Raw genomic sequence first — 24804 nt, 5'->3', positions numbered from 1 at the left:
AAGCTAATTCTACACCACTGTTCCTCTGGGCAAGTGGTAAGGCCCAGTGTAACATATGTCTAGTACATGGCCTCGAACTTCCACAAGCACTGTGGTAACAATGGAAGTAGGGCAGCTGGAGTAGCAGGACTCCATCAAGGATGGCCGAATGCATTCTGGTATGGGGAAGCCTTATATTTTCTCTTTTTCTATAGCAGCAGGCTGAAAGTTTTGCTGATGTATTTCTGGCAACAGAAAAGTCAACTGGGCTTAGCGCTTGGTATCATTTGGCATGGCAATGCAAAGGATGGGTTGATATGTATTACTTGAACTTTGTAATTAGACTATTTACATGCAACATCAGGATTGTCATTCGTTAAAATGTTAGTAGCAAGAGAGAAAATCAGTCTGCCCCTGGTACATATCATAAAGGACACTGATGCAAAGGAGAAAAATTATCCCCTTGGTCTTTTCAAGACAACCTGTACCAGACCCTTCCCCCACTGGATATAGCCCATTCAGGGAATTCTTCTTTGATATATAGAAGTTCCTATTGCTTCAGTGAGTGCATGCCCATTACATCATAAATAGGATAGAACAAACTACTTTTCTAAAAATAGACCATTAGGACAGAGATTGAAGATGCCAGAAGAAATTTCATCTCATTTCTTATTGAATAGCGTGAAGACCAATCATTTTTTTAATGTATGGAATTATGACCAGTTGTTTTTATTTACAGTCTGGAGAAATGGTCTTGATTTCAACTTTCCTTGCAGCTCATAGCGTCATCAATTTTGCATTCCAGAACTAAGTGTCAATATAATTTCCTTTTCCTTTGAGAATATTGTTGTCATCTTAAGCACATCGAAGTGTTTTTGTAATTTGTTTCTACACACCAAACATGGAATTTTTCTTTTTATTGTAATTATATAACAGCAAATTTGAAAAGCAGGAACCATTCACATAAAGGTGATTTCACATAACCTGTGACAAGTCGGATCCTTCTCTTTGTGGTATGAGTGTGACCATCCTTTGTCTTCTGTCATACCCTGCCAAATCTCCCATTTAAGTATTGTGAAAACTCTTTGTTTTTTTCAGGTCGAATGAGTGATATGGTTGTAAATGGTCATCCAATAGATTCAGAATCTAAAGAAGAGGAACCTTGCAGTGAAGAAACAGATCCACTGCATGATCTGTTTGCTGAAATTTTACCCGAGTTACCAGATTCCTTCGAAATAGACATATATCACAGTGAGGAAGATGAAGATGGAGAGGAGGACTGTGTAAATGCAACTGATGTAACAACCACTCCGTCAGTGCAGTACATCACTGGGAAGCCACATGTCACTACAGTGCCCAAAAACCCAGAAGCTGCAGAAGCGAGGCGTGGCCTGTATGAAAGTGTTGCGCCTTCTCAGAATTTCTCAAATACTTCCGCAACTGACACCCATCAGTTTATACCGGCCGAAACAGAATTGTCAACTACCATGCAATTTACCAAATCCAAAGAAGCCACTGAATTGTTAGAAATCACATGGAAACCCGAGACCTACCCTGAAACACCAGAACACTTTTCAAGTGGTGAGCCTGATGTTTTCCCTACACTGCCATCCCATGATGGTAAAACCACCAAATGGTCAGAGTTCATCACAGAGAGCAATCCAAACACAGAAAATCCAGAACACAAACAACCTAAGCCTATACCTCTGTTTCCTGAAGAGTTTTCAGGAGAGGGTGCCATTGACCAAGCATCCCAGCAAACAATCTTTTCCACGGCTACAGAAGTAGCACTTGGTAAAGAGACAGACCAAAGTCCTACCATATCTACCTCTAGCATACGTTCAGGTTCTGTGTCAGTACATGCCTTGGAGGAAGATCCAATTGCTCTAACAGGAATCTCACAGACTGATGAATCCATGTCTACTGTGGAAAGCTGGGTAGAGATGACCCCTAGCCAAACTGTAGAGTTCTCTGGGAGTTCTTCAGCTCCTACTATTGAAGGGTCTGGGGAAGTAGAAGAATATACAAATAAAATTTTCAACACGGTAACTGATTTGCCACAGAGAGAGCCTACAGATACGCTCATCCCCTTGGATATGAGCAACATCATGATCACAGACCACCACATTTATACTCCTGCAACCACCGCTCCTTTGGATTCACAGCTACCTTCTACAGATGCACGGCCTACACAATTTGGAATTCAAACCACCACCTCTGAGTGGGTTTCCAGTACATCTTTTGAAGGAAGGAAAACAGAGGAAGACAAAGAAAGAGATACAAATGCAGCCCACACAGGGGAAGTCCAACCAGCGACAGAGAGGTCAGATCGCTTACTCTTAACTTCAGAATTAGAAAGTTCAAATGTGGCTGCATCTAGTCCTTTGGACACCTGGGAAGGTTTTGTGCCAGAGACAACATCAACAGTGTCCGAAAAGGAAATGGCAAACACAACTCCTGTTTTTACAGAAACAAGTGATGTAGCCAATTTGGAGACACAGTCTTTTGAGCATAGTAGTAGCAGTCAGCCCAGGGTACAGGAAGAGCTGACCACTCTCTCAGGAAAGCCCCCCTTGATTTTTATGGACCTGGGTTCAGGAGATGCTAGTACTGATATGGAATTCATCACTGCTTCTTCATTTACATTAGATTTGGAGTCCGATACCAAAGTCAAAAAAGAATTACCCAGTACTCTGTCTCCCAGTGTGGAGACTTCATCCTCCTCTGAGCCAATAGGATTAGCTCCGAGTACTGTATTGGACATAGAAATTGTGGAAGTTATGAATCAGACATCCAAGAAGACACTGATTTCTGAACTATCAGGAAAGCCAACCTCCCAAGCAGAAGTAAGGGATTTATATCCAGGTCTGGGAGAAGATTTTAGTGGTGACTCCAGTGAATATCCAACAGTGTCTTCTACAACAATGAAAGAGGAAACAGTGGGGATGGGAGGCTCTGAGAATGAACGAGTTAAGGATACACAGACTTTATCATCTATACCACCTACCTCAGACAACATCAACCCAGTGCCTGACTCAAAAGGATTCGGCAGTACTGTGGCCAGCACCACAGCCTTCCCTTGGGAAGAGTTCATGACCTCAGCTGAGGGCTCAGGTGAGGAGCTGTCCTCAGTCAGGAGCTCTGTTAGTCTAGTGCTTCCACTAGGTGTGGACATTCTTCCTACTACAGAGTCTCCATATTTTGATCAAGAGTTTGAAGAAGCGGCTGCAGTGACAGAAGCAGGTAAACAATCTGCTTTGCCAATAGCAGTGAGTGGAAATACTGTAGATCTGACAGAAAACAGGGACATAGAGGTAAACAGCACAATGTCAGTAGACCTTCCCCAGACAATGGAGCCAGCCAAATTATGGTCTAAACCAGAAGTCAATCCTGAAAAACAAGAGATTGGAAGCGAAACAGTGACACAGGATAAAGCTCAGGGACAAAAGTCTTTTGAATCGCTCCACAGTTCTCTTGCACCAGAACAAACAACTTTGGAAAGCCAATCACTTATTGAAACTGAAGTCCAAACTTCATATTACTCTATGTTAACAACAATGAAAACATACAATACTAATGAGGAAGTGGAGGAGGAAGGCACGTCCATAGCTCATATGTCTACTCCAGGCCCGGGAATCAAAGGCTTGGAATCATATCCTACCCATCCTGAAGCTACTGGGAAGTCATACTCTTTCTCAGCTTCTGCCTTAGTGACTGAATCTGGACCAGCTAGAAGTGTAGTCATGGATTCCTCAACTCAAGAGGAAGAAAGTATAAAACTCTTCCAAAAGGACATGATACTAACACATAAAGAGTCAAATTCTGATCTCTCGTTCTCTGGCCTGGGATCAGGAGAGGCTTTGCCTCCTCTCCCTACAACATCAGTGAGTTTGACTGACATGGGAAAGATCAATAGCACATTGTATCCTGAGACATCTCACATGGAAAGCTTAGGAACAAGCATCTTAGGAGATAACCATGAAAGAATGAAAAATGTGTCAAATGAAGTTAGAACCCTTATTTCCGAAACAGGCAGCATTTCTCAAGACAGTACGGAGGCACCCAATACAACTTTGAGTGATACCAGAACAGAAGAATCTACAACTTCACCTCTTCCTTTCATGAAGCTCATGGACACGGAACATTCTCCAAAGCAGACCCTCAGGTGGGAAGAGGAAATCCAGACCCATAGGCCACAAACTATGACTGGACAGATTACCAATGACAATTCTTCAGTGTCAGAAGCTGAAGCAGCAGCAACCTCTGCCCCTGCTTTTCTGCCTGAAACCTACAGTGTTGAAATGACCAAAGCCTTTGCTACATCACTGTCACAAACATCTGACTTGTTTGATGCAAATTCTGGAGAAGGATCTGGAGAAGTGGATGGTCTTGACTTAGTGTACACTTCTAGAACTACTCAGGCAAGCAGTCAAGGAGACAGCATGTTTGCCTCTCATGGATTCATTGAAAAGCATCCAGAGGTGTCAAGGACCGAGACTGGAGCTACTGATGGATCTCCAACAGCTTCAGCGATGTTCCTGCATCAGTCAGAGTACAATGAGAGTTCCCTGTATCCAACCAGCACACTGCCAAGCACAGTGACATATGAGAGTCCCTCAGAAGGTATTGCAGATGGTTTGCAAGACCATATCAGATTCGAAGTTTCTACCTTGAAACCTAGCAGAAGGAAAGCCACTGAGAGCGTTATTATAGATTTAGACAAAGAGGATAGTAAGGACTTAGGGTTGGCAATTACTGAGAGTGCTATTGTTGAAATTCTCCCTGAGCTGACATCAGATAGAAATATTATTATAGACATTGATCACACTAAACCTGTATATGAGTACATCCCTGGAATACAAACAGACCTAGATTCAGACATACCATTGGGATCACATGGCAGTAGTGAAGAAAGCCTTGAAGTTCAAGAGAAGTATGAAGCAACTATTAACCTGTCTCCAACTGAGGAAGCATTTGACGGCTCTGGTGATGCACTTCCTGCTGGTCACACTCAAGCGATATACAATGAGTCTGTGACTCCCAGTGATGGAAAGCAGCCAGAGGACATAAGCTTTAGTTTTGCAACTGGAATCCCAGTTTCTAGCACAGAGACAGAATTAAATACTTTCTTCCCTACAGTGTCAACCCTGCACATTCCTAGCAAACTAACCACCGCTAGTCCAGAGATTGATAAACCCAACATTGAAGCAATATCACTGGATGATATATTTGAATCAAGCACCTTGTCTGATGGCCAAGCTATTGCCGATCAGAGTGAAGTAATATCAACACTAGGCCATTTGGAAAAGACACAGGAAGAGTATGAAGAAAAGAAATATGGAGGTCCTTCTTTTCAGCCAGAATTCTTTTCAGGAGTGGGTGAAGTATTCACAGATGCCCCTGCTTATGTAAGTATTGGTAGGACATACTCTGTAGCTCAGCCTTTAACAGAATTCCCCAATGTGGTAGGACAATCTGACTCCACACATTACACTGAAGCAACATCTGCAGTTTCCTCTGTGACAGAGCTGTCTCCTCAGACACCATCTTCTCCCTCTCCTGTCTACATAGACAGTGGAGTCTCTGAATTCACAGAGGTCCCCCACAAAAGTGCTCAGCCAGCTCCTACTGCCGCTTCATCACAAAAGTTGATAGAGGGTTCTTTTAAGGAAGTGCGTGCTAATATTGAAGCTACCATCAAGTCGCTGGGTGAAAATGATCACGGAACAGAGTCTCCATCCATGTCTCCTAGCCCTGCTTTAGACATTTCAGAAGACGACAGTAAACCTAAGTTACTAGAAGACCTGGAAACTTCTCCCACAAAAACCGAGACTTCCCAAGATTCCCCAAACAAAGCAAATGATCAAATTCCAGGAAAAACAGCTGGAATCCTTGCTGGTATCAAAACAACAGAGAGTGGACCAGTCGTTACAGCTGCAGATGACATGGAGCTAGGAGATGCCACACAGCGGCCACATTCTGCTTCTGCTCCTGCAGCTTTCAGGGTTGAGACAAGTATGGTACCTCAGCCCATCCCACAGGAGCCTGAGAGGCCAACCTTTCCTTCCCTGGAAATTAACCATGAAACACACACATCATTATTTGAAGAATCTATATTGGCAACATCTGAAAAACAAGTGTCCCAAAGAATTCTTGATTACAGTAACCAGGCAACAGTCAGTACTCTGGATCTAAATACTGAACACTCAATACCACCATTTTCCATTCTGGACAATTCTAACGAAACTGCTTTCCTGATTGGCATTAGTGAAGAGACCGTGGAAGGCACAGCAGTTTATCTACCAGGTAAGATGTCAACATTGCTACATCTGTTTCCAAGGCTGGGATGAGCCCCTTGGTTCTATATATCTGTGTATGCCTTTTATTGTAATGTGAAATTCATAGCCACTTTTATATTGTTCAGGCCAAGCCACAGTAGAGAGTCATAAGTCAATGCAATGAATGTAAGTATGGGCACTTCTGAACTTTACAGATGTCCTTTGCTTCCCCCACGCCCCTGCGTCTTACAGACAACATACAGTTGTAACATGGATAAAGTGAAATAATAATCTAAAACTCGTGTGTTTTCATCTACAGCTGAAATATTGCCTTGTTGTAGGTCCTACAATACATGCCATAGCTGTGAAAATGGGGAAAAAAAATCACACTTTTCTTTTAACCCTCCCCCCATTTAAGAGATGTTCTTATGACAGCACCGAAATCTGTTAGGCCTTTAAGTTTTGAGAATAGTAAGTGTTTCTTACAAATGCCTTGTGGTCAGTTGTTCCTCCAGTTACCATTTGTACTCTAGTGTGATGTGATGCCCTTGCTGGAAACAGTTTATACAATTCTGCTGACTCAGCTCCTAGTCATAGTGTATTTAGTATGTTTACATTCTACCTCTTGAAAAATTAATTTCTATTTATTTACTGACTATAAAAAGCATAGAATTGGTACTACTTCATATAGACCATTTCATTTAATCTTCACGAAATGTCTAAATGCTCATCCTTTTACATTAGCTCAATGTAAAAGGATAAGACATAGGTATTCAGAAAGGGCCAGTAATTTGCCCAAGGATGCACAGCCATACCATGGCAGAAATGGTGTTTTAATCCAAAACAGCCCTAATCTGACGTCCATGGTCTTTTTACTGCCCTTTTACTGGTTTTCAATATAGCGTAAAACTAACGACTGGTATTTAATAATATATAGACAATAAACTTGAAATTTTTATTTAGTAGAGGTGACATTTTTCTTAATCTAAGTTTTTTAGTCTGTTCCTGGAATGCTATTATTTAAATAGGAATAATAATGGAACCCACCAGTAACCGTCATCATTTAATGACTTCCTAGAAAAGGAAAGAAAGCAAGAAAGGAAGGGAAGAGAGGAAGGAGAGACGGAGGGAGGGAAGGAGGATCAATATTAAGGACTGTCTTGGTTAGAAATACGTTTTAGCTTAAATACTGTACTTTAGGTCATGGCTATTAAAATTATTCTTCTAGTCTTACTAATATTACCGGGACACATGTTTTACCTTGGGAAACAGAAGAATAGCTTTATTTAAAGCTTGAGATTTTAATAAAATAGTAAGAGTTTAATAAAATGATAACAGAGTATTTTGTGCTCCAAGGTGGTTGACACTGGGGATATGTTGGGGATACAATAAATATATAATTATCACCTAGTCATCTGGCCCATATTTATTGTTTTACCATTAAGTTGAAACGCACTTAAGAATATGGAAATAATTGACAGAGGATGGGGAACCATATCTGTGCGGTTCAGACTCCAGGACAGCGTTCTCAGTAGTAAGTAGTCAATCGTAGTAAGGACTATTTCTAATTCAGGAGGCAGCCTCCTGTGTGGGGGCCTGGCCTATCTGCTGCAGGTTTAGCTTTCTCAGGTCCACCCAAACTACTCGGGCAAGAACAATGTGCTAAAAAGGCAAGCCCGTCTCTTAATCAGAACTGCTTTGAGTTCACAGAAAAAGCTCTTTTCCTGCCCATACCTGTCACCTGAACTCAATGTGGTACCTGGTGTCTATGATGGGGGTGAAAGCAGTCACAGTACCATAGGCTCGGCCACCTAAGTGTCCGTTGGATTCCATTTAGTGTCCGCATGTCACAGATTACAACCTTGTCACCGAGGCAATATGTGGAAAACCAAGTGTTAGGGAGGTTTTAAGAATCTTTGGAAATGCAAGAGAAAGTATTTTTAGAAAAAATCAAGGCAGATTTTAGAGAAACTGAAGTATATATCTGGGTTTTCCTGATTTTAATATGAACTAAAAATGGATGTGTAGATTCATCAGGCCCATCTAGTTGTCCAGATTTCACCCAATGCTATAAAGGTTGGCTTTGAACTTCTTGTCTGAGATCTTCACGTTTCTTCTATAGCCAATGTTTCACCAGATATTAGATATTTCTTCATGTGCATGTATTTCAGATTTAGGATTTATACGATTTTTGAAACTGCAATTGTATACACATAGCATCTATGTAATTTAAATTGTTTTGCAAAACTTCCAAGTTTCACTTGGATCCCTGGACAATTTGGGAATTAAACATCTCTAAAATAATACTCAAGTTCTCCATAATATTCATATATCTAGACAATGTTATGAAATAAAATATATGTTTCAGAGGTGTAAAGTATTTATATTTAAAAAATCCCTTAAATTATTATATTAAACTGAAAATTTCCGGTTTGAGCTTTGCATCGATCTCTAGGAGGGTTAGTTTTATTTATGTTTTATTACGAAAGTTGAATAAAATTTGGGGCTTCATTTTGAGTGAGCTTTTGTATTTGGAGTTGTTTTCATACCATAGAGTTTAATCCATGTGTTGCTTTTCTTCAAGTATAGTTTAAAGGAGTACAGTTGGAACGTGTTTTTGGAAAAGGCATGTTAATGTAGCAGAAGAAACGTCAGTGCACACTTTCGAAGACAGTTTCTGAGCATTAAGTGGTAAAAGGCAATAGTAATTCAAGCACTGGTAACAAGCCAATATGCTAAAAGAATGCATGTTCTGTGTACTCAGCCATTTCACATGAACTAACATCGTTTAAAACAATACATTTCCATTCACTGTGCACATATGTGTAATCATTTTTAACTAAAATCAAATGCCATTATCATGCCAATTAATCTGCCATAGAAAAACGTTAGCTGCCAGATGTGGTATAACGTACTGTTTACAAGTAGTAACGATTGAATCCTAGCAATGAATAGAAGGGATTTGTAACAATTGGTTATAATGCCAAGGAACACTCCAGAGTAAAGTTAATTTTATATCCATATAGTATCTTTATAAATTGCTATGGTAAAGCTTATGTTGTGGTAGCAGGAAGAGACATTTTGTGCTAAAATATAGTCAGACCTAGGAGAAACGGCTAATTGTCCTTATTTTCCTGAATGTGCTAGGACCTGATCTCTGCAAAACAAACCCATGCCTCAATGGAGGCACCTGCTATCCTACTGAGACTTCCTATGTGTGCACCTGTGCACCTGGCTACAGTGGAGACCAGTGTGAACTGGGTAAGATGCTCGTGGCTGAGGGGTCGCGGGACTCACACTCTCATTTGGAATCTGTCAGCAACTGCAGAGAAACCTGTGTGTGAAGGAAATGCATCTTAAGTGGGTTAGCTAAACAGAATTTTGATGGGCTCTGTCCATATAATCCACACCCATCAAGGCTTCACAAGACGGTCTTTGCCATTTTGTGAGCATCTGAAGTAACTGTAATGTCAACCACTGGATGGTTGAGATTCCTATTAGTTCTGGGGCTCATTGGATTTACCTAATAGCAATAAAAACAGACACCTTCATCTAGGTCATTTTACAATTGCTTTGGGGTGTCCAGTTTCAATAAAGAAAGATTCACAAAAGAAAATTTCAGACCAAAGAAGAGATATTTTGTGTGTATATATAAATTGCCTAAATATATAACATATGTACACTAAACTACTTTTATATAAAACTCTGGAAATCATATTTAGTTGCCATCATGTATTTTAACTAGCAACCTCACTCTAAATAAAACGTTTTTACCTGCTTTGCTCATGTTTACAATTTTATTTCAGATTTTGATGAATGTCACTCTAACCCTTGTCGGAATGGAGCCACCTGTGTGGACGGTCTGAATACATTTAGATGCCTCTGCCTTCCGAGTTATGTCGGTGCACTCTGCGAACAAGGTAAGAGCTAATAAAGCATTTTTGTGATGAACCTTAGTGATGCTAATTTTCAGATATGCCCTATATGCTTTGCGTTGGAAAAACTCACAGGTTGCATTAGGGTTCCTTGTATGTGGAGAGCTCCAAACATTTAAACTGTAGAGTGGACTTGACTGTGTTTGTTTTGCTGATGTGCTAAAATCATATGGGTATGCTAAGTTGAATGTAAAGACATATGGTCACAAAAGAAATACAGTTATAAGTATTATTCCTGGGAACACATCAGCATTTACCATTGCAAGGCTTGTACTTTAGAGTCAATATACTCGGTGGTAGCTGCCTTTGTTTTATCCCCATGAGCTCTCGAGGCTTATGCTCCAGGGCTTATATCCATGGTCAGTCATATGTAGACAATGCCCTGATGCATGGTGACAGTGCGTTAGCTGCAGCTTGCCACGTGCTTTGTAGATGAAGCTACTTCTAGGAAACCATCCTAGTAAGGAAGGTTTTCTGAATGAAAGAAAGGCCTCAAATTTCACAATCCTTGTAATTTGCACTTTATGGGGAAATTAAGAGTGTATTTCGGTGGTTAGTGGTAGCAGTGCTTCCTGGTTTCGTCCTTCCAAAGCAGACTGCATGCTCAGCCCACTGAGCTGAACCATGGTTTCCTCCTCTTAAAGCTATGCAGGGGTTTGGCATTGACAAGCGCGCTCAGGGCCAAGCTTCCCCTCCACTGAACGAAATGAAAATGTATTCAACATCCAGGCACGTTGGCTTGGCCTCTCCCACTTTGTGGCATTCATTGAGATGTTCCTTACAGTGTAAGCCAGAGTAAAGCCAGCAGTCATGTGGACTGAAGTTACTGCTCCAGGCTGATGGCTACATTTTAAACGCTTTTTTCTGTTTCTTAAATTGCATAGAGTAAGCCAGTTTCAGATTTTACATATGAAAACAGACCAAGCTCATCTTTTTAGTGTAAGAAACATATTACTTTCACAAACACAGTAAGGTAAAACACCTAAACGCTCCAAATGCCTCGAAATGATCTCTAACCTGCAGTGTCAAGTACAGGGAGCAAAACAAACAAACAAACAAACAAACAAACAACAATGTGCCCAAGTACTTATTGAACACCTTCTGTCTTCCTGACACTGCAACACTAAAGGTGAAGTTCTGAACCAGACCAAATTTAGGGTCTTGGTGAATCAGTGAGGACTGTCGCACTGATGTCATAGAGCTTTCCAAGAGCATCCTTTTGGCTGACTGACAACTTCTGTGCCCTGTGTTGGGAACTAAGACTTAGAGAAGACAAGTGGTGTCATTCAAGGTGACGTCTAGGTAAAATGACCCTGGGCAGCTCAACTCTAAGACCGAAGGCTTTCCAACATCTTCCGACTGCTAAAGCAACTCAAAGTTAAGAGACACATAAAATTACTCAGTGAGCATCTAACGGTCTCTGAAGGGACCTAGGGCCTGGTTACCTCTTCTTTCCATTTTGAAAAGAGACAGCTTGCTTCTTCGTTCATGGTGCCACCTCTCTTTTGTCCAGCAAGTCTAGCCTTCCTCTTTAATTTGCTTCTGACTCTCTACCCTGTCTGTTTACCCAGTGCAGCTGCACTCCTGTGATTCACTGCTTGAGCCCAGGAAGATTTTTCTCTCTTCTTTTCAGGTTGCCTAAGAACAAATGTTTCTTCATTAACAACGACACTGTTGTCTAAACAGTTTTCTATCCAAAGCTCCTATGACTGTGTCATTGTTTCTTCAGCTGACCCTCGCTCTGCACTAGGAACTGCTAAGTCTCAGTGACTTTGAACAGGGAACATATTTTGGTGGACAAATCACAAACTCTAGTAAGGGCTTTTTGGAACAGTAGAGAACCAGGTGCACACAGATTGTTGTAAAATCAATACAGCAGGCTGGAGTGAGGGGTGGAAGTGTTGCCAATATCTTAAGGCTTAGCATCTCTGAATCAGAGGTGCTGAAAACATTACCCACACAATACACAGCACACGTTTTTATGGAGTGTTTATAAGAGGATCTTTTAGCTTCTGTGGTCCTGAGGAGGAGTTGCTGGGCCTTTGTGTTATAAAGTTTGCACTATAAGGACTCTGAGGCATAGGATGCCCATCTTAATAACGAGTGTTTTTTTTTTCTTTTTTTTTTTAAAGAAAGTGTTATCCACGGGGCTCTGTGACAGAGCTTGGAGGTGGAATGGTTGCCTACCTTGTACTTAAGCTCTTTGGTTTGATCCCAAATGTTGAAGATGAGGGTAAAGGACTAAACATACTCCAAAGTGTTGCCTTAAAAAATAAAATTAAAAGAGAAAATGAGATTTAAATTATTTTTAGATGAAGTTGCAAAAACACCAGGAGCAATTCTTAAATGTGCCAGGAAACAATAACCTAGGGAATGATCCTTCAATATGCAAATATATATGTATATATATGAATTAAGGGCATAAAAATGGCTTTTGACTATAAAAATCAAAGCCTTAATCCTACAAAGTATGTATTTACAGATATCAGAAAAATATGGCTTAGCAAGGATTTTTGGGACAGACCTACAATCCCATCTACTTGTGAGGTTGGGCAGGAGACTGATACCGTCATGGCCGTTTTGGGCAAGTTAGTGAGATGCTGTTTCAGAATAAAGACATAGAGAAAGGGCTAAGGCTCAGTGACTGAGCACTTGCCTAGCATGTATGTGGCCCTAGGTTCAATCCCTAGTCCCACAATTTCTTTTAAAATTTTTTATTAGATATATTGCTTTACTTACATTTCAAGTGTTGTTCCCCTTCCCTGTTTCCTGTCCGTAAGCCCCCATTCCCTCCGCTCCCCCTCCCCCATACAGGTATTCCCCTTATACATCCCCCTTATTGCCCACCCCCCATATTCCCCTGCACTGGGGGTCCAACCTTACAGGACCAAGGAAATAGTGCTATGATTTATTCAGATAGTACTGGTGATAAATTCTCCCACCTTGATATTAATATAAGCCTACCTCATTAATATTTATCAACCAAAGAAGGCATGGTCTGTTTTGTTGTGCTATTACAGACTAACTACTTAAGAAAGGAAAGAAGCTTATTTAACTTCTAATTTTGGAGGCCGAACGTCCAAAATAGGGTACCTCTATCCATTTGGTCTCTGATGAAGGAGGGCTTACCTGCTGCATCGTGACATGATGGAGAAGCACAAAGCAAACTAGTCTCTTGAAGAATAATCAAGAGAGACAAACCAGAGACCTAAGAGGGACAGACTTACTGTTTTTAAAGCCACCTACCTGAAGACCCAAGAAAGCATCATCATCACTAGATAGGGCACCTCATCTAAGGACCTTCCATCCAGGTTCTTCTCTCGTGCCCCCACCTCTCGATACCCCAATAGCAGTCTCCAGCAGGTGGGGTTCAGGGGAATAAGCCGCATGCAAACTGTGAATGTGATGGTCAAGCATTTGAATGTTATGGTTTTGCTATTGTGGCAAAGAGAAAGGTAGTTAATGACAATCCATTTTAATGACAAAAGACAGGGAAACAAAAGCCAAACTGATATCATTCAGTTCATAGAAGATAAGATTTATTTCCTGTTGTGTTGATCAGAAATTTGGATCCTAGCTTTGCTCACCTTATCTTAATATAAACGGCAAACTGCAGGGTTGAGACAAGCTGCATAGTTACAGTCCTGCATTGTTGATTTTGGCAGGGGAAGTATTCTAAATGTTTCCCAAGCCTCATCCTGCATAGGGAACCTCATATATAGAAATCAGTTTTCTTCCCTGACCTCTCTCCCTACTACTGAATTCTTTCAAGTGAACTTTTCCCAAAGCAAAGCTAATATGAATAGACCAAAATTCGCTTCACTGGGGGTTCTTCCAGATCCTTTTATACTGAACCACATAGCTATATCAAACATCTTTTCCTATGAGAATTGGTGAGGTCCAAACAGTATCACAAGGCCACCTTCCAGTGCACATTTATCTAAAACACTGAGTCAGCCACTGCCTGCACCTAACCAACAGCCCTAACAGGCAATCTGAACGAGTGACTATTTGCAGAGATGAGCCACATCTGTTGTATATTGTGACTGGAAGTACCGAAGTCAGGAAAAAAAAACATTAAATCTCTCAAAATGAAAATATCAACTGATACAAAGAAGAATCAGTTAGACAAGAATCATGAGTTATGAGTTCTGCAGCACATAAAATTAGCATTTGAGCTTGGTGTGTTTTCTTTTATTTATTAATTGGTAAAATTAAGGTAGAGTAAATTTTATTAGATGAGGAAAGTTTCCTCGGTGTCTAAAATTCCACTAATGCTGTAGTTCTGTTAGTTTATACATGTAACTATTTCAATGTATTTGTGATCTATAATCGATGAAGATCAAAATATTTCAATAAAGATAGTCTGGGGTGTGTCTAATTGGGGACTGTTACAAAATAGTCAATTTAATATTTACTGTTGTAAAAGTTAGATATGTTTGAATGACATCACACCTCATTGCAGGACAGAAAACACATTCGTGGATTTGAGTTACTAGGGTGGGAGAAGGTAGCCAAGTTGAAGAACTTGGCTATTATTTTTAATTAACTCAAAAGCTTGGTGCGTCCACACCAGAACTTCCCCATTGTTCCTCCTCTGAAGAAGGAAATGCACGTTCCAACCTCTGTTCTCAAAGTTTCCTACTCATGATATGTCTGTCTGCTTTTCATAAATCTTGCCTGACAAGAGCCTGTAGCCTCCCAGAGAGCTCTCTTGGGAGTTGAACCCTTCCAGAACTTTTGAAATCATTGTACAAATATTGTGTCTGTGACCTTGTTAGCTGGAGTCTCCATCTGATCACTTTTGAATGATTTGCTTAAAAAATATATTTAAAAGAAATTTAGCAGCAAAACAAATAAGCCAGCAGCTCTGTGGTCTGTGAGGTTTTAGGTTGATTCCTCTCCTGGTTTTGTCTCCTTCAAATACCGTCCATAATTAAGAAGACTGCAACTAGATACTGCCTTTTCAGTCCAATGATGTGCAACCCCCCACTTCAGTAGGATCAGTTGGCTTACTTTACAATGATGTCTTTGTCACTGTGACCAAAACTTATGAATCATTTACTTCAGGGACATTGCATAGATATTGGTTTGGGTGTCCTATCAACACAGGGACTGAGGAGCCAAGTTTGAATGACGTAGGTAAGTTTAATAAATCTTGGTTTTGTTTCTTTCCAGACACTGAGACATGCGACTATGGCTGGCACAAATTCCAAGGGCAATGCTACAAGTACTTTGCTCATCGCCGTACATGGGATGCTGCTGAAAGGGAGTGTCGCCTGCAGGGTGCCCACCTCACAAGCATCCTTTCTCATGAGGAACAAATGTTTGTGAATCGTATGTACTAGCTATGAATTATTTGGAAATTCACTCACTGTTACCACTATCCTAGTTTTCTTTGGATCCCAATTTAAAGTAATTCTCTCTGTCTTCATTCAGTTTATGTTGTTGTAAAAATATAAAAATAAAAAAGTATGGGTGTCTGTTACCTCACTAGGTCCACACCCCAGTGCCCCAAGATATCTGCCAGATATCTTGGCGGAAACATATCCCAACTCCTCGGCGGCCCAGTGTCTCTTGCCGCCACACACTTTCCTACAATCAAACTGTCACATAAAAAAAGTTTATGAAGCCCCTTACCTTGAACTACATAAAGTCAACGATATTACTATCTCCTCTTAAGAATATCTTCAGATATAGTACAATAAATGACTACTTAGCATTCCTGTGGTAACAGGTGGAACGGTATAACGCAGGTTGAAGCATAAGCAATTGCTATTTGATCTTTTTTTCCCTTACACAAAGAGCTATTTTTGCGGCTCAAAATAGTTATCATGACTAGTTAACAGCATCATTTCTATTTTTAATATTGTCATGTGTTATCAAAGTTAGGCATGAAGTTGCTTTAAATTTTTTTTGTGAATTAAAAAATAATTGTGTTGTGAATTGCATCGTAATCATGATGTGACACAGACTCGTGTTCCTCCAGTGGTCTCATGACTTTAGAAACTGAGCTGCCTGTCACGATCACAAAGACGTGAAGACTGAAAGCTGAGCAAACCTGGTTCTTGGACTGTTTCCTACCATCTGAACCCGGAGGAAAGGGGGGCAGCGAGTTTTTATACAGCAAATTGCTAGGACTACTGTGCTCAAAAAGTATAGTTTAACACTCAATTAAATGTATCCTTACAATACCTTCTATCCTTTTGAAATATTTTTGTTAATTTATAATCTGGGTATAAAGTTTCGTATATGTTATTGCATGATATTTAACAAGTGACTCTTGTCATGATAAGTACCTTTGAAAGTGATTTTTCAGAACTATTTGACCTTCATGGTCAGTCATTGTTTTCCAAAAGAGAGGTGTGATTTTCCCAAGTGAGAGAGAATCTTTATCATCCAGTGTATTTCGGGGGGCCACTAAATCTTGGCCAATGGCATTGATTAACAAGATATGTAAGACAGAAAATATTTAATTACAGGAAATTTCTAGGGAAATGATTGCCTCTGGTAGTTTAATGTTTTGACAGAGCTTGTAAATGTGCTTGGTAAGCATGTGCCTGATGTCAAACCTTCAAGCACTCGCACAGTAAGGTCTAATCTTGATGGCCAGCTTGACGCACATGGAAAGATGGACTCTTCCTGGAAGAATTGCCACCATTAGATTGATCTATTTGCACATTTGTGGGAGTACATTCTCGACTGTAAATTGATGTGGGAGGGTTTGGTCTAGTACAGACAGTACCATCATTAAGAAAGTGGTCTGCTGTAAAAGAAAGCTAGCTGACCTTAAGATAAAGGTGGAGACCAAGCCACTAAGCAAACCTCTGTGGTTTGTTTCAATTTATGCTTGAGCTCTTTCTCTAACTTCCTGCAATAACGTATCCTGGCTTAGCTGTGTAAGCCTAGTAAACCCTTACGTCCCCTCCCTACTCCTCCCAAAAAACGAAAACGGGCTCCTTAACTTAATGCCCATTGGGTGGATGAAACAAAGGATGAATCTGCAAAGACTTTTTTGTGTGAAAACTAATTAAAAAATTAGAGAAGAGGATTTGTAACTCACTCTGAAAATACCTTTTTTTTTTTTTTGGAAATAGTACTTTTGAACAGTGATAAAACATCTGTCCTGTCACTTAGGTGTGGGCCATGATTACCAGTGGATTGGCCTCAATGACAAGATGTTTGAACATGACTTCCGCTGGACTGACGGCAGCGCACTGGTAAGATACTGGTGGATGTGAAAACATCAGGGCATGATGTACTGGTTTATGTCATAGTAAGCAATGGGCTGGCTAGGATCACTCCTTGACACAAGGCTGGACTACAGAACTGTTTGCAGATAACTCGGCCTAGTCATCAGTGGCCTCTCTCAGAACTGTGTCCCTCTTTCAGAAGACTGTGTAGAAATGGGAACTGTGCTGGGTCATCTTAGCCTTCTTCGCTTCAAAGCAAAAAGGAAAACAATAAAAGTAAGAGAGACAAGACAGTCTTTTATAAGGATGTTTTTTCTTCTTACACAATTGCCATGAAATTCTGCTATAAAGCGTAGCTCGTTTTTAATTAGAAAAAGAGTTCAGCTTTAATGTAATGAATTTACAATGTTGTAAATATCATTCCACTTCAACCCTGCTGAATAATCCTTAATCATTTATTGCCTATTTCTGTTTCTTTACTTAAGAAACACAACTTAGAAATACTGGCTACTTTAAGTCTGTGTAAACCGTTCTAGTTTGGGTTTTGTTTTTATTCTGTTTGCCTTTTTCTTGTTCTTTTTCTTGTTTTGTCTGTTTTTTTTTTTTTTTTTTTTTTTTTTTAGGAAGGGTTTACTGCATAAGTCAGGCTGCCCTGCCACTTATTATGTAGTACAATAAGTTCTTAAATCTCAATGGGTAAAGCTGTTTTGAGTGATGGGTGGTAAACACAAGAGAACATAGTGTTTTAGTACTAGTTAAGTTGTGACTTGCCACTCTGAACATGCTCAGTGACCCTGTTGTTAACAGCCACTTGGGAAGAATAATTCAACACCTTGACCAAGGCTCAGTCCAGATGTATTTATTCTAGCTAAAGCTCCAGCAGCTGAAGTTCCTGGTCAGTCTCCAGGTGTTTCTGAAATGACATCACATTGAGATCCACTCAGCTGGACAGTAAATGTAAATTAAGTTCTAAATTGATAAAGGGGGAAGAGTCATTACTAATGCTTAAATTTCAGATTTAAGCTCTTATATATGAATTAATTATGTGCTTCAATTTTGCTTTCTGCCTGCTAGTCATCTGGATTTGTGTTTGGGACACGGGAAGGAAAGGTCATACTAGAGTTAGCCAGGAACTATTCTCTGCATTTGGAAGCTCTGTGCTGTCCAAAGATTCTTGTTTGACCTCTGAGGGCTCACCACACAATTGCCCATAGGTGCCCGCTGAGTTCACCTGTTAGGTTCAATTCTTTGTCCATCATCAGGAAACTGTTGATACAAGGCCATTACCTGAGCTCAGCTCTGTGTCTGTCTGCAGTTTCTGACTCATCCTTCTTTGATGTGAATAACAGCACAATTTGTTAGGATTGAGTAACTCCCAATAAAGCTCAACTGGTTCCCTCTCTGTTATCACTATGTATGTAAAATTGGCACTGCTTGTCATTCAACTGCATAAGTAGGCTTTTGGCAAGAAAATTTGGCTTTTCTACATGACAGAAAAAAAAACCTTCAGGGAGACAAAGTTTATTTTATCCCCTGGTTTCAGGGAGTTTTAGCTCATTGTAGCAGGGAGGGCAGGACAAGATAGTTGATAGTGGGAACATAACGGGTTCTTACATCACAGAAGCTCAGGAAGTAGAAGGTAGCTGATGCAGGGACCAGGCAATCACCTTTGAAGTCCACTGTAAACACCCACTCTACCAGCTAGGTCTCACTTTCTAAAGGCTTCCCAACTCCGCCCAGATAATATGACTTCTGGCCAGCAAGTATGCAAGCCAGGGGCTGGTGGGAGACATTTCAGAACTAAATCATAACAGTATTCGTTAAAATAGGCATTGAGCTTCAACCCTTTCCCTTATTGGATTCCAATGTAATAAACTGATTGCCGTGATTGTCTCTAGGCAAGTCTAATGACTACAATCTTTTTTCCTCATCAACACCTCATAGAGAAGTACAGATCCTTGTGAGATGCTGGCTTTAGAAGAGAACTAGAATGCTCAAGACTCAGTCTGTAAAGTTGGATCAGCACTCCATGTGTCCTGTAGATCTGAGCCACTACTCATCCCCTTCTCCCCTTATTTTTGTTTCCTATTACATCTTGAATAAAGCCTATATTGGTCAACCACATAAACTAGCTTAATAAAACCCGATTGGCCTCTCTCTGGCAATTATATAAAGTATTAAAAATACTTTATTCTCTGTCACATCCATACGGTTAGCTTCAGATAGTGTTATTCTACTATTGCTCAAGAAAGTAAATCCACTCCCATTTGTTCATGTCTGTTATCTTTTTATTTATTGAATGTTCCTTGACAATTTTATTTGTATATACTGCTATTGTGCATTTTTACTATTCGAACTGATACCCTTTCTTCTCTTCCTCTATCATCTTTTCTCCCCCTGTAATCTTTCCTTCTCCCTGCAGATCCCTTTCCCACATTCTCATCTTTCTGGCTTGTTTTGTGACCCATTGAGTTTAATCAGAGAGGCCTGTGTGACCTCGAGTTTGGAACTATGCACTGAAGTCTGGTGTGCTCCCTATTGGGTACACAACTGGAGACAATGACTGTACCTTCCCTGAAGCTATCAGTAGCCAACTTTTCAGCAGAGAGATCGGGCTCTAGCGTCCCTCTGGATGTATACATGACTGCCAACAGACCCAGGCTTCAGAAGGCACACTGTAGGCAAACATAGCTGCTCTGATACCACATTTGCAATGGCTGTGCCATACCCAAGAGTTTACAACCGCTTTCCTATCTTTCCCCTTTAACGATGTTTCTGTCTGATCTGTGCCCATAACTTTTTCATATAGACAGAAAGATCTTGTTAAATTAATCTAATTATCGTGTCTCCACTCAATACTGTCTCAAAATTCAGTAAGTTGATGAGCATCATACTTTTTCAAAAGAGAAATATCTGATTGGGGTATTTTGAAGAGAAGTCAGAGTAGTGTAACATACTAACCACAGAACTCAACTGAAGCCTGGGTCTTATTAATTCACATATATCATTAAAGTCTTAGGGCTAAGCCTTTCCTAAGAGGCATTGTTTGAAGAAGGCAGCAAATGAACCACATAAACAAGCAAGGTTTATCAAAGAAATGATAAAAGTACATCCAGAACAAACTGATACACCCTTGGTTTCCTCTTAATCCAGTCTTTGTGTCAAGTAAATAAAAACATGCTAAGGAGTGTTCCCTAACTTTGAACATTTGGGAACAGAAGAGCACAGCTGCCCACCAGTCTGCCTACTTTTGACTGATCTCTGGCCCACTTTTCTCCTTTTGGATCCACCCTTTCCTCTGTCCTCTTTCTTTCCGACACAGCCTAGGTGTCCTCTAAACGTGCTCCTAGTTCTCCTTAACAGGATCCATATGTGTGTAAGCTGTTGGCTAAAATAGTTCTCCTTTGTCTCACTGTTTATTCTGAGGTTTTCTGCTTTTGACCATGTCCCATGTAATGGTCAAGTCTCTTCTGGGAAAACAGTATCTGCTTACACTTGAGGAAAGTGAATCACCATGTGTCATCTCAAGGGCTTCGTTTCTGCACCAGGGTGCTTTCTCTCTCCTTCCATTCTCTCACACTTCTTGTATGACAGTTATTAGAGTGATGCACCTTGGGAGGTAGAGTAGTATCAAAAGAAACAGCACTTGCTATTTATCTAATACTGTCTTTTGCTATTAAGTATCCAGGAATAATTAGTATAATCCAGGAAATAAAGCTTAATTAGATCTCAGTGTCAGTGATTTCATCTATTGAAGTAATTAAACTTTGTTCCCAATAAGCTCAAAGTGTAATTGTATAATATTCAATATGATCTTACTTCATAGCTAGACTAATTCAATACATGTGTTTGTGCTAAGTTAGTGATGCTGTCTGGCTAAGTCATCAGAATTTGCCTGTATTCCTCAGATTTTCATTAATCCTTACATTTTATTGGCCTTCGTAATAAAATGTTGATAATGTTGATAAAAGGCCAAGTTCTTGTTTATGTTATGGTTGAAAAATCTTTTCATTATTTATTTGGGGTGTTTGCCCAATGACTTTGACAAAATATACTTCTGAACACAACAGTATCCTAGCTTCTCTTGTAATTTATGTTTCCGTTGTTATTTTTCTTAGCACATTTCAGTTTTCACTTTGTTTCTTGGCATTTTCCTAGCCAGTCCATCCTTTAACTTCATCATCTCTGACAGCTCAGCATACCCAGTGCTTTATTAGAGACTGGCAAATGACACAGGCCGAGTTCCTCTCCTTGTCACCTCATGTACAAGTTCAAAGCCATTAAGTTAAACTCTTCAAGTTAAGCATACATCAAAGGCCGGGACCTGGAACAGGCTTTTCTTCTCAGGCAGTTAGACTATACTAGCTGACTTTGAGGGTTTTTGGTTTTGCTTTTGCATTTCTTTGACCAACTGTTAACTGACTGGCCTCAAGCGTTTTCCCTGAGATGTGTTTCCTGGTGCAAGGACAGGCCCTCATCTATCCTCACTGTTCTCAAATTCTCCCTACATCCTGTCCCATCCAGAGGCAACCCTTTCTATCTCTCATTAGAAAACAAACAGGCTTCTATGGGGTAAAGTAAAACATAATAAGATAAAAATAAAATGTAACATATTGGGATGGGACAAAATGAGCTAGCAGAAGGAAAAGAACCCAGAAGGCACAAGAAACAGACTAACTCATTCTCAAACTCGGGAATCTCATAAAAATGCTAAACTGGAAGTTATGACGTAAACACAAAGGACAAGTAGAGTGAAAAGAGAAGAAAAAGAAAATGCAAATAAAATAGAATAAAGCAAAATAAAAATAAAAGAATTGATAAGAGAAAATTTCAACAACTTGGAGAGGTAGCGGGTAGGGGATGAGCAGAACCGTGACATGACATTATGAGAAGAACTATCTTCAGAGATGCTGTTGAGCTTCTTTTCTGCTGACTGACTGCTGTTGGGCTTGCAGCTTGCCCTTAAGAATGATTTGCTTCCCCTGGCAAAAGCTTCATTTTCAATCAGAAGTGGTTTTTAATTAGATATAGCTACTGCATTAGGGATAGGGACATATGCCCACTTCCCCTTTAGGATCTAGGACCCCATTTGGAGTAGACCTGTGCAGACCCTCCGTTACTGCCTCAGTCTCTGAGAGTTCATATGCATCCCAATGATGCCTCATTAGAAGACCTTGTTTTCTTGGTATTCTCCATCCCCTCTGGCCAGTATCATCTTTCCACCTTCCCTGAGCGGTGCCTTGAGCCTTTAGGGAACAAGTTTGGCGGATTCAACCCATTTATGGCTGTTACTCCTCATTCCTTTCTTAAGAGTCTTCCTTCAGGTTCCCTGCTTTCCAAACAAAATTCTATCATTAGCGCTGCAGAGCTCACCACCTTCATTTGTTGTATTAAGATACAATCTTTTAATCCCACAGATTTGAGGAGAAAGACCACTGACAACAAATCACACTCAAATTCATTAAAACAAACTCATTTATTCATGTGCAGGGCATGGAGTGCTCTCCCTAAAGCAGGGTTCAAGACATCAACATTGGACACGGGGAAGATAACGGTTTTTGTAGCTCAGGAGTGAGGAGGTTCTAAATGGGGAATTTGGCAGGCAAAAAAGATGGTGTTACAGAAGCAGAAAATGGGCCTAACAAGTTGGTCATAACAGCCTCCCGAAATAGATGTGTTTGAAAGCTTTGAATGGTCAGCTTTTTGGTTGACCATTCGTGGAACAGACAGTACCCAACAAACCACTTATAGTTAAGGTCACAGGTAAACATAGCAAAATTCCTGAGAAACAGATTTATTCATGAGTGGGAATGAATCATTTATCTTTATTATAAGATGGTTTTCAAGCCCAAGATGGAGGCAGGCTGGTTTATCACATCTCTCAGTAAATCCTGACCTCTTACTACTGTGAGTTTCATGCATTTGCCCTGATGATAAGCGTGTTCTAAACTCTTGCTCTAACTTCATCTCAACACACTGGAATATCTTCTAAGATATATTTCCTGCTTCCCCAACAACGGGTTGAAAATTAAGCTGTGGTATGCATTAATTTCACAATGATTATCCGCTTCTCTCCCTCCCTTCCCCTTCCCCCTCCCTCCCCACCATACACACTCAGTAGTATCTACCCATTAAAGGCTTGGATGAAACCACATCAAAGGAATGTCATTTTGGAATGTTGTTGCCCAGAAATTAAGAAAGGGGTAGAACTGAGAATTCATTTCCTTACAAAATGCTAAAAAGTTTTAGAAAGTCTAGCATTAAAAAAAAAATCTTTAGTCTTTTTTTGGGCAATTTGTGCAGGTCTTTCACATTTTTACTCCAATGGTGCCTTCTCTGTCAGTGGTAAATGTGGGGACCTCCTAAGCTGTTGGCTTCTTTGAGTTTGGGAAGTCATCAAGAGTTTCTCTTTTACTCTCCAGTCGACTGTAGGGAAGATACAGAGTCTTTCTCAAATCGGTCTGTTTCTCAGTCTGTTCAGTAAATTCTAGAATAAGTCTAAGACTCATAGGGATGTCTTGTCATATTCCTAATTTAATCTTCTCAGCTTGCACTTGATAGCTGTGTTATAGACTAACACAGGTTAATTAATATTATTTTAAATTGTCTTTCTGTGAAAAATCCACTTAATGTATTTCTGTGAGATTACTGAATCCCCCTGCCTAGTTTAGTAAGTGTGACTCAGTAATGTCAAGCTGATGCAGCTACAATCTGAACCCCCTCTCTCTGCCAGACTAACCTATTATTACAGTTGAGACACAGAGCACAGTGATGTGGGTTTGCCTTTAAGTTATTGTTTTCTTTTTTCTCTTTCTTTCTCTCTTTCCTCCTTTCTTTCTTTCTTTCTTTCTTTCTTTCTTTTTTTTTTGAGACAGGGTTTTGCTATGAATCCCTGGCTGTCCTGGAACTCACTTTGTAGACCAGGCTGACCTCAAACTCAGAGAGAACCACTTACCTTTGCCTCCTGAGTGCTGGGATTAAAGGTGTGTACCACCACTGCCAGGCTGGGTTTGTCTTTAAATCCAGAGGTACTTTGTCTGTTTTTCAAAATAGACACATAGGTCTGTCAAGCAATGAATTGTGAGAGACAGCTTTGAAAAGAAGAAAAATAAAACAGTAATAGCCCATTGCCTAAAGAGACATTTTAAAGTGACAGACAGGTGTAGCTGACAACCCATTCCCCCTTTTTCTGCAGTGAGGTGCCATTAACACCCTTTCTGGAAACACAAGCTACTTCTTGGGCAGTGGAAGACAACTGGAAGTGCTAACAAATTCAGAGATGTGAACTGTGCTTGTTTGTATCTTTCTAACCTCAGGAAAGGGGTGCACATGATTTGGTAGGAAATGACCCAAAATAAACCCATATATATCTATATCTATATCTATATCTATATCTATATCTATATCTATATCTATATC

At 40.2% G+C, this 24804-nt stretch overlaps 1 protein-coding gene across 4 annotated transcripts in view; it reads left to right on the top strand.

Moving 5' to 3' along the window:
• The window catches only part of Vcan (versican), a 98921-nt gene that overhangs the window by 56050 nt on the left and 18067 nt on the right, over nucleotides 1–24804 (top strand). For 2 of the 4 annotated variants that reach the window (NM_053663.1, NM_001170558.1), the window contains 5 exon segments: nucleotides 1078–6285; nucleotides 9405–9518; nucleotides 10064–10177; nucleotides 15371–15529; nucleotides 17330–17412. In NM_053663.1, coding sequence (NP_446115.1) covers nucleotides 1078–6285; nucleotides 9405–9518; nucleotides 10064–10177; nucleotides 15371–15529; nucleotides 17330–17412 — 5678 coding nt within the window. 4 annotated transcript variants of the gene reach the window in all.

This window comes from Rattus norvegicus, chromosome 2, assembly GCF_036323735.1.
Source record: "Rattus norvegicus strain BN/NHsdMcwi chromosome 2, GRCr8, whole genome shotgun sequence".
Classification (NCBI taxonomy): Eukaryota; Metazoa; Chordata; class Mammalia; order Rodentia; family Muridae; genus Rattus; species Rattus norvegicus.
The sequence above is the reverse complement of the archived record's forward strand: the minus strand, read 5'-3'. Positions and strand labels throughout refer to the sequence as shown.